Source organism: Gallus gallus, chromosome Z, assembly GCF_016699485.2.
Source record: "Gallus gallus isolate bGalGal1 chromosome Z, bGalGal1.mat.broiler.GRCg7b, whole genome shotgun sequence".
NCBI lineage: Eukaryota > Metazoa > Chordata > Aves > Galliformes > Phasianidae > Gallus > Gallus gallus.
Window position 1 is genome coordinate 8146521 of NC_052572.1, and position 10195 is coordinate 8156715.

The window sequence follows — 10195 nt, forward strand, 5'->3', positions numbered from 1 at the left end:
GAGGCAGCCCTGAAAGTAAAATCACTATTTTTGCTTTCTCAGCTATAATAAATCTTGCTGGACCTAAATGGTTAAAGGAAATTAACTCCAGTGTCTCTCCATCTCTGGAAGAGCTATTTCACAACTCAGGAAAACTCAACATTGAGCAATAAAGGAGTAACAAATTAATCAACCATGGAAAAAAAAACAAGCCAAGGTCATGGTGATGGGTTCTAGCATTTCTGATAATTCTAAAACTCAAGAGTAGATAAATTTTAGAAGATGTAATCTGATTTGTACAAGAGAATTCAGGGGAATTGCAGCTGTTTGAATGGAAGGTCACAGTGAAATTCTTCTGGCCTTCTAAACATTAATGCTCTAAAAGAATGGTGTGCCTTCCTCTCCACAAAAAGAATACCTTAATTCATCCAACACTGCAGACTTCTTATTGTTTGACAGCTTTTCTAAAACTTACATGTAATTCTTGAAAATGACTTGTAAAGTAGTAAGGGCAGTATCAGTAGGTTTTCAAGAATCCTGAATTGGTAATGATAATGCCATCTTCTGGCAAAAAGAGAAAAGACCTTTACCTTTCCACAGCAAATAACAGCTAGAATTTTCCAGGTATTGCCTGGATCTAATTTGTTCTTTTGAGACTACACTGTTTTCTGGTACAGACAAATATAACATCATTCAAGGTGATAGTTTGATATAAAAGTCCAACCAAACCTAGATTCCAGCAAAGCTATGAGTAACTTCACTGAAGTTAGGACAAAGACAAAACCTAAGGTTCCTTAAAATAGCTGAATGTAACCTCCATTTTGAGAAGAAAGGGAGCAAGTTAGGAGGTACAATTCACTATGAGCATGCAGTTCTAATGTCAAAGAGAGACACATCAGTTCATTTTATTTATGTGGCAAAGACCTGAGGTCTCTACAACATATTTCTTTAGCAAAGAAGTTTTACAAAAATCTCAGCATTGCAGCACCTGTCAGATGGTAATGGGTAAGTACTTATTGTAAACAATATATATATTTTTTTAAAGGGACCAAACTGAAAGCACAGATCACACTCCTGCTTCGGTACTATAGGGTTTTTAAGGGGCATAAAGATAGGGAAAAAGTCAGGCATAAGTACTGTAAAACAGTGATTATATGTATTATGAGGAAATCAATTTACCACAGAATTATGCTCTAGGAGCTGATCCTCCACTTTAAAATGCTCATACTTATTAATTAGCTTTTAGACAGATGCTTTAATTTGCAATGCAAAGTAGAGAAAAGACTGGTCTTCAAACATAGTGAGTGTCAGTCACTGAGCATAAAAGGAATCTTGTAAAATCCCTGCATAGACTATATTAAGAATAAAGCAGCCTTAGACCACTTGATCTGAATCCTTTTGTACTCTGAAATATTAAAGATCTCAGTGTACAGTTCACTTGATTAAGCAAGGCACACATACACCCTGTTAGCTGCTACTCATATATATCTGGCAATTGTAGTCTATTTTCATTGGTACTCCTTATTGTCACCACTCAGACATGAAACTCCTATCACTATAGCTGTATTTTAAAATCCAGAAATTAAGTAGCGGAAAACTGAAGAAATCTTGTGTGCCACTCCTAGCCTTACAAATATAAACTAATGCAACTATACATTTCACTCTGCAAGTAATCCAGTGTCATCATTCTGAATCATAAACTGTGGTCTGACCATTAAATATGAGGAACAATTCTCAAGGGCATCTGATAAAAGTAAACATACAAAACCTAAACACCACCTTGTTTTCCTGTCTGTCACTCTGTATCACATAAATCGTTCCACTTCTCAGCTTATAGAAACAAATATTAAGAACCTAAAAAGATCCATAAACACATGTACGTATGTTAACTTTCCTGACCACTACTATACCAAAGTATTATACTCATCACTTACAGCCAGGTTACCCTACAGATGTCTTCAGCACAGGCTCCACGTGTCCACGTGTTTTTTGAAGTATAGAAGCAGAAAATCAAAATGAAGCCAATTTTTGCAGACAATCCTGCAGGAGAGAAAAGGGAGACTTATTAACTCATGTTACCAATCGCTTACCTTTATTTCTTATTCATCTGAGCACTACGTTCTTTTCAGACTATGATCCAAAGCCAAGTCTGATTGAACCCTCCAGAAGTGAACAGCTGATATGCTTCTCAAGGGTAGCCCATCAAATACTTTAATTATTCTGATCCCGTCTCTTGGACACGAGGGCATTACTGTGAAGAACAGGGTCACAAAGAGATTGCACTTTTATAAGTATAAGCTCCACAATAAGAGATATAATCTACTAGGAAAAGAAAAAGAAAAAAGGTGATAGATTTTATTTAATGCAGCAGATGGAGAGCTATGAAACTCTGTTTCAAACATTTATAGATCACTGCAGCAGATTCATTCATAAAATCACAGGATTACGCTACAGAAATCCCCATACATGTACATGAGATAGTAAACCTTTTTAGTCAAAACAAGTGTTGCAGAAGTTTTGAAGGTACAAGAAATAAAGCTGAATGCTACCAATAGATAACCATCTATAGTCTTTGTATAGTAACAGGGAAGGAGGGAGCACTTCTGGTGTTGACTGGCAACTGTTGCACAGCCAGACCATGACACACCTCTCCCCTGTGCACCAATGCTGCGGATAAGCCTGAATTGCTTACTCTATGATTAATTTTTATATTCTCTGAAACAGACTTATAAACCACCACTCAATGTTGGTTATGGTGTTTTCAAACACTTTCTAATTTGCACAAGATGTTCATTATGGCGATCATTCCTTCACACCAAGAATAGCGTGGTGAGCTCAGCCGAAGAGCCCCCCTCCCACAGCTGATACCCAACAGCTGCTGGGAACAGCAGCTGCATGGAAACGGGAAGTGTCTAATATTCAACCACACGCCAAGAAAAGAATCCCAGAGTTAAATCGAGATGCTGATTATTTGAAAATTGTGCCTAGGATTCTCCTGCCAGTGAGATTTAACGAATGGCTCTCAGTATTTGTTTTATAATTATACCTAAACAAGCTGCTGTGCATCTGGAATTACACTGCAAGACTCGGGGGACAACGCACTTGTGGTTTGCCCCGGAGCAGTTTATAGCTCTCCATGCTGCATTTACTCCCAGATGGACCAACTCTGTAGTTTCACCCCTGGAAGGAGCCTGCAGGCATTCCTTTGGGGAAACACAGGGCACACAGCTCGCGGCTCGAGGGGAAGGGATCGGCCACTTACTGACAGCTCCAGGCTGGGAGCCGAGGAGGCGGCCCGCGGTCCTCCAGCGAGGCCCGGCAATGAGATCAGAGCGTGCCCGCGGCCCGCAGCGCCCGCTCCGCTTCCCTCTTTGCTGACCTCTGCTTCATTCCCGGAGCCCACAGGAGGGGACGGGGTTGAGGGAACGGGGACGGCACCGCGGGGAGAAACCCCGCCGCCCCCAACCCCTCACCGGCCGCGGCAGACACGGAGGCGGCGGCGGCGGCGCCCAGGCCGCGTCTCCGTAGCAACGGCGCCTTTCCCGCTTCAAACGCTCGCGCCCACCGACAGCGAATGGGGGCGAGGGAGAGGCGAGGGGTGTTGCGATTGGTTCAGACGGTTCTCAGTCACGCGCCAGTCCCGCCCACGCTCTATGCAGGAAGTACAGGTGAGGGTCGGCAGCGTCTGCGTTCCGTGAGGGCTTTGTTCTCTCCTCCCGCCCGACTTTCTGGTTGCTTCTTCCCAGTTCCCCTTTCCCTGGTCCCGGTGTGCAGCTCGTGGCGTCCTGGGACCGCGGCTGTAACATCCCGGAGGCCTTGGGGCCGCCGGGCCTGCTTCCCCCATTCAGCTCAGTGCGGTTGCCCGCCTCAGCGCGGGGCGCTCTGCTCGCTGGAGCGACCCAGCAGCACCTGAGGGACCGCCCGACCTCCCCCCCACACACCCAGAGCCTTCCTTCCGCCCGCGGCAGGGGAGCGTCGGGCTGCAGCCTCTGCAGCTTCTGCACCCGCGGGGTGTTTGCCCTCTCAGGGTCGGCGCGGCCCCGCGGCGTTTCCCGGCTCGCCCAGGAGGTGGTGCTGATGCCCCGGGTGCGGTGTGTGAGGCAGCGGCCGCCGGGCGCTGGGGGTCGTGGCTGTGGTGGTGGGTAGCGAGGGTCGGGTTTGGCACGGCTGATGAAATGCGTAGAGGAGTTAAGCAAGGTGACTGCGTGCCGCCCTGAGGCTTTGTTGCTGGTGAATGGCGCTACCCTGTGCTCTCATCTCCAAATGGAGGTGTTACCATGTCTCACAGAACATTAAAGGGAAAAACAGCGCTGTGTAAATGTATTATCTATTGAAAACAGCAGCACTGTCAAGATAACAAGTTGTACCTGAGGCAGGGAGTTGCTGTGTCCTTTAAAATGGATTTCTCATCTCCATTGCTCTCGGACTTAAAGAACTAGTTGCCTTGGCTACACAGCTTTTTTGCTTATAACACTTGTCACTTAAGAGATGTGTGGTTGCTATTTACGTCAAATTAATGCTTAACTTGCATGCCAAGAAGCTGTTAATTTTGTATCACAGCTTTACATCTAGGCCAGATGACAGAGCGCCCGTCCTCTGACATCATGTTGCTCAGCTTTGCCACTGACATCCTGAGGAATTCTGAGCTGCAGGGCATCTGTGTTGGGCAGTTATTTCTGTTTGCCACTCCCAAGTAATGTTGAGGTATTATCTTTGCACAGTACCTTTAGATTTTTTTTATTTTTTATTTTTTGGCGGTGAAAAAGCTTCAGACTGTTACATTTCTGGCTTCTGTTTTACTTTTATCATTTTACCTCCCTCTAGTGTATCATGTAAAATAGCAACTGCAAAGAAGTGGCACACAAGTCATATTTTGTGCTTTTTGAAAACTTTTTTACTTTTGTGCGATTCTCGTTTTAAAAGGAAAGGGCTTAATTTTCACATTGATAGTTCACGTGGATAGTTACTAAGATGCAGTTTATCTATGTAGTAACTGTGAGGGATTGGGTGACTTTTAGCCCGTGCTGAGAACATTTCCTGGATAAATATGGTTTATCTGCTTGAGCTCTGTGTTATTTCTGCATGATCCTCTGTGCTCTTCTGCTGCTCTCCTTGCAGTTAAGAGGGGGACATGGCTGTAAGAGCATGTGGCTTGATAATCTACAGAAGACTGCAGTCATCACCGTCTTCTAAGGCTGCTGACAGTATCGAATACCTCCTCCTCCAGACATCCTATGGGACCCATCACTGGACCCCCCCCAAAGGTGATGTTTGTTCTGATAACTTTAGTGTTGCTTGTGACAGGAATGATACTTCTGACTGAGTTTGGCTGAAGAGTCAGCTTTAGGGGCAGTTAACCAGCTGACATTCACAGCTAATTGTGCTCTTCGAGCACCAGAGGGAGGAGCTTTATGGCTGCGCCGCAGAGCCAGTATTTGGTGGTACAGGGTGGCAGCCCTGGTACCAGAAAAAGCACAGCACAGAAGTATTTCAAGTACATTCTACATCTTCTTAAGTACTGTTTCTTCCCTCTAGTTTGTACCTCTTATTTTGTAAAATAGTGTAAATAGTGTTCTTAAAGCATAGTACGTGAATGGTTTGTAAACAGGAGTTTATGAATCAGGGGGGAAAAAAAAGCTAGTAACAAAATCAGCTGTGCTCTTCCGTTAATGAAAGGAAGCAAACTTTACAGACCTCTCCCTCTGTCCGATTCACCAAAAGTCTAGCTAGAAAAGTTTGCAACCTACTGGAAAACCGAGAGCCAGGACTATTATGAGAGGAGAGATCCATGTGAGAAGGTTTCTCAGGGAATGCAGAAATTCTGAACATGCTTGCCTCTTGGCAAGTGAAATGTCTCAGAGACATGCATCTCATGCACTCAGATCATAATGTTAAAGGTTCTGTAGATCAAAAATGAAGGAGTTGTTAGATATTATGTTCTCTTCGGAGTGAATGATCTTCAAAGACAGTTCCAGGTTGCAAAAACTTCTGTACAATACAGATATAGTCACTTCAAGTTTGTAACTTTTAGTACTGGCTCCTGACACCTCTCCAAGTGCACACAGGATACAAGTCTACTTATGACTATAGCTGTACCTTGATATCTTTAAAGTTCCCTTAGCAACCCTTAGGGGATTAAACTGTACTTGCCTGGATTCCCCCACATAAACATCACTCTTATCTGTGCTCTTAGAACTGTGGCCTGGTACAAATCGAGTCTGGTGGGAAGGAGATGTGGGGTTTGTTGTCTTCCTTAGCATGTTGGGACTGCATGAGCGTAGATGAATTTGAGGAGCTGAAAGCTGTCGTGATATGCTGTCAGTTCACCTTTATCTTCCTGGTAGGCAGAGTATTCCACTGAAAGCTGGAAGCTTGCTGAGCTTAGGCTAGAGGTTAGCAATAGTGGGGTGTGCTGATTTCCTTTCTCTGTGTTGGCAGGCAGGTGGTAGCATCTATGTTCTGTGAGTTGAAATTGAACCCCAGCCTCCAGTTTTATTGCTGCCTCAACTCACTGCATCTTTGGTATCGATAGGTCACGATTGTTATAAACTGTTATTCTTTACTGTTTGTGGATGTTCTTTGGGACTTGCTGTGGATAAAAGAAATTCAGTTGTGCAAGTCCAGGTGGATTCTTTTTCTCAGCCACTAGTAAAAGTCCCAGCTTTGGAAATATGTATATCCTTCAGAAAGAAGGAGACTTTGACTTGCAGTGCTGAAAGTCGGGGAAAACTGTTTTTACTTAAAGCTACGGTGTGTTTGATCTCAAATATCTAAAACGTCAAATGCAGTGTCAGATGCTGTTTTCTGCACAGTTATTTTTTTAAATGGAATTGTGTTTTACTTTCGAGAAAGTGTCATGTAAAAGGATGGTTAAGTTTCTCATACATAAAGATGTGAGAGAGACCTTTCGACAAAGCAAAACAAACTTCTCACATATACCAATCTGATTACTAAAAGGTGGCTTTGGGTACCTGAAACCTGAGGAAATATTTGTCTCTGTGATAAGTTGTGGCTATATGCAGACTCCTAAATAGAAGAGAGTGATAACAGAGGCAAAATAAAGTTTATTTTTAATATTATTCTTGCCTTTTTTTTTTTCCCCCATGAAGCCTCCCAGCTCATGTTTCATTGCTTTTTTCAGATCTTGCTTGGCTTGTTCTATTTGTGGTCTTGTCTGGATCTTTCATGAGAAAACCGAATCTGACATTTCTCAACAAAAATATAAACAGCTGGGGATATGTTATATTTATCCTCTCATTCTAAGCAACATAAAACAAATAGGGTGTCCTGGAGGACTAAAACAGCTGTTGGCAAGACTGGCATTTAGGTGTGCTGTACTTCACAGGGTAATATGGAAAAAAAAAATAAAAAGACTCTTAAACTGCTGCATGACCCAGTGCAGGAGAAAATAGTGGTGGTCTCTGATAACTTAGCATCCAAATCTTAGCATCCAGGTGTTCATAGGGTGGCTTAGGATTCGTAAGCATTTGACCTACTCTTGAAGTACAGCAATCTTAGGTATGAAGCATGGCAACCTTGTCTGTTTTCCAGTTAGTGATTTCATGACTGATTTCTTAGCAGTTTAGGATGTGCTGAAACAAGGAAATGTGGGAAGGTAGTTTGGTTATGTTGGTAACTTTCACTTTTTTTTTTTTCCAACAGTATTTTATAGCACTCATGGTGTTGTTCTAAGCTGTGAATCAAGTGATTGAAAGCTTTTTTTTTTTTTTGTGAAACTCACCTTTCAAATGGAATTTGCTAGTGTCTGGTGCCATTGTTTCTGTGTTGTCAGCAAATAAGAGCTTTGCAGAACTGAGCCTCGAGCCTCAGTGGGAGGGAAGAAGTTGAGGGCGAGCACTAAGACTCCTGGAGATCAGCAGTCTCCTTTCTTATTGGCTAAAGGAAAAATATTCAGTGAACACTCAGTTCTTAGCCTGAAGTGTAATGTCAGGTGGACCACTGTGGGTGCGTGACGATCCAGAAGAGGAGGGTAGGGCTGGGAAGACAAGATTTCTCATGCTAACAGGCCACTGTTTATTTTGAAAGATGTAGTGTGAACAACAATTGTAAAAGCCACAGGAGCAAAATGAAGACGTAAATGTTTGAAAAGCAACCTTGGTTCTCTGATTCTAGCTTGATTCTTTGTCAGCTATTGTGTCCTCTCTTCTCTCTCCTAATGTTTCTCAGTTGTCAAATGAAGAAACAAAGTCTTAGATTTTGTCATGCTCTTGACAGGCCATGTGGATCCAGGAGAGGATGACTTGCAGACAGCCTTCAGGGAAACACAGGAAGAGGCAGGTCTTCAGGCCAGTCAGCTCAATCTTGTGGAAGGGTACAGGAAAGAACTGCACTATCCTGTCCACGGCAAACCCAAGACTGTTGTTTACTGGCTGGCAGAGGTGAAGGATTGTAACACAGAAATTAAGCTCTCGGAGGAACACCAGGCTTTCCGCTGGCTGAAGTTGGAGGATGCTTGCAAATTTGCAGAATATGAGGATATGCAAGCAACGCTGAAAGATGCGCATCAGTTTCTCAGCTCCAACAAATAAATGCTTTTGTGAAGAGCAAGAAGAATTTCTGATATTTTTTTTTAATTTAATTTTATTTTTTAGCCAGTATAAGTACTATATGGCTGCAGAAATATCCTTTCTTTTTCTAAACCTCTACAAACTCAGTAATAATACTTGGAGCTTTTAAAGAACTTATGCTTTTGTCTCCCATAGCTAATGTAAAAGCAGTGTGGTCTGACTGAACTGTAAGCCAGAGATATCTGAGTTGAAACCCTGAGCTAACAAAGTCTCTCTGTGTTCCTCTCTATTTTTTTTTCATAAATTGCTGAATAATTGTGTCTACTTTTGAAAATCAAACACTTGATGTTTCTTGACTTGCTGATGTAGATCTGCAGTGTTGTAAAAATGAGGATATGGAGATTTTTTAATAGTAAAATGTGTACTGCAGAAGTTGCATCTTGCATTTCAAATTGGGCAGCAGTAGTTCTGTTCCTAATTCCTCTGCTGATATACTGTGATAACTTGTCAAATCATTTCAGGTCTTGTTTGTTTGTATCATGAATTTATGTACATAGCTGATATTCTGTTATGAAAATAGTTGCTATCCAAGGAGTCTCAGTAAACTGTTGACATACAGTATTTAAATGGTAAACTTGAAGTTCTTTTTTTCCCCTTCCTTTTTGTTCTCAAACAGATACTTTGGCCATACATTATTCAAAAGGTTGTGAAGGGGAAGTCTATGGCTGCCTAATAGAGCATTTTCTACACACAGTATCTGAGCTAATAGGCATTGCATCTGTTTGATAGCATCAATGTTGTCTGCAGGCTGCATACGCGGGGGCAGCAGGGTCATGTGCACTGTCAGTGCTTTGCTGCAGACACTCCCGTTGGATGATTACAGTAGGCTGTGGTTGTACTTCTGGCTTCTGCATCTTCACCTGCATCAGCTTTTCTGTGAATCTCTCTTTTGTCATTGACATGCTAGTGCTTTGTATGGTCATTAAATGTTCTGTTAGTAATGATTCATAATCTTTTGGGTGTTTTTCTGCAGTAATACAAAAAAAGACTTATGGCATTGTTAAATTATTGTGTAACAAGACAAGTTTTCTGAATCCCAGGTAGCCTCCCACACACGCACCCCCCAAAAAAGTCCCTTCTTCCCTTTGTCTTTTGTAGCTTTTGCTGCCTAAGCACTTGTAGCCTTACTGCTTTACAAAGCAGGTAAGTGTATGAGAAAGGGGGTTCTGCTTCTGTTCTGTCTTCCTACTTGCTTCAGGAGGAAAGATGGTAATTAGCATCCTATCAGCCCTGGTGAAGACCTTCAGTACCAGAGGTACAGCATGGCTGGGCTGAAAAATGTGCTGCAATTTACTATTGTAATATTCCCAGGTATGTGGTGCTCATCCTTTGGCACCTGTGGCAGTAATGTCATGTTTATTGCTGTTACCTTCCCATGAATTGATTTACAAAAGCCTTCTCAAAGTACAGTCTTTTTTGCATATGTATAAAAACAAATAAAAACCAGTGTTATTCCACTTCACAGGTAAGTTTTATCTCAACTGTGAACACTGTGTAAAAGCATTACATTCAGGTGATGGCAGAAAGTGAACAGCATTCAGGTTTGTGCAACTGCTCTGCATGTTACTCAGCTATGGAAGCAGAGAGTGGAAAGTGTCTCCCAGTGTCACCTGGTCCATCCCCAACTC

General features: G+C 42.6%; 2 protein-coding genes across 7 annotated transcripts in view; one reads left to right on the forward strand and one right to left on the reverse strand.

The window, feature by feature from the left end:
• KIF24 (kinesin family member 24) overlaps positions 1 to 3503 on the reverse strand; it is a 34712-nt gene extending 31209 nt beyond the window's left edge. Inside the window, exons 1-2 of the mRNA XM_424972.8 lie at positions 3242 to 3503; positions 1914 to 2019 (exon numbers count right to left, since the gene is read on the reverse strand). The gene's annotated coding sequence lies outside the window, so the exon portion shown is untranslated. The remainder of the gene's footprint in view (positions 1 to 1913; positions 2020 to 3241) is intronic.
• A 115-nt stretch (positions 3504 to 3618) lies between these two features.
• NUDT2 (nudix hydrolase 2) lies at positions 3619 to 9511 on the forward strand. 6 transcript variants are annotated; one of them, XM_040656608.2, is made up of 4 exons: positions 3619 to 4065; positions 4540 to 4683; positions 5098 to 5243; positions 8215 to 9511. In XM_040656608.2, exons 3-4 carry the CDS (start codon positions 5111 to 5113, stop codon positions 8526 to 8528), a joined length of 447 nt encoding a protein of 148 aa, XP_040512542.1. In that variant the 5' UTR covers positions 3619 to 4065; positions 4540 to 4683; positions 5098 to 5110; the 3' UTR covers positions 8529 to 9511. The 6 variants fall into 6 exon arrangements, with proteins under 6 accessions (XP_040512542.1, XP_046761556.1, XP_046761557.1 ...); XM_046905600.1 differs by having other exon boundaries at positions 3619 to 3647; XM_046905601.1 differs by lacking the exon at positions 4540 to 4683 and having other exon boundaries at positions 3619 to 4117.
• The last annotated feature ends 684 nt before the right edge of the window (positions 9512 to 10195 follow it).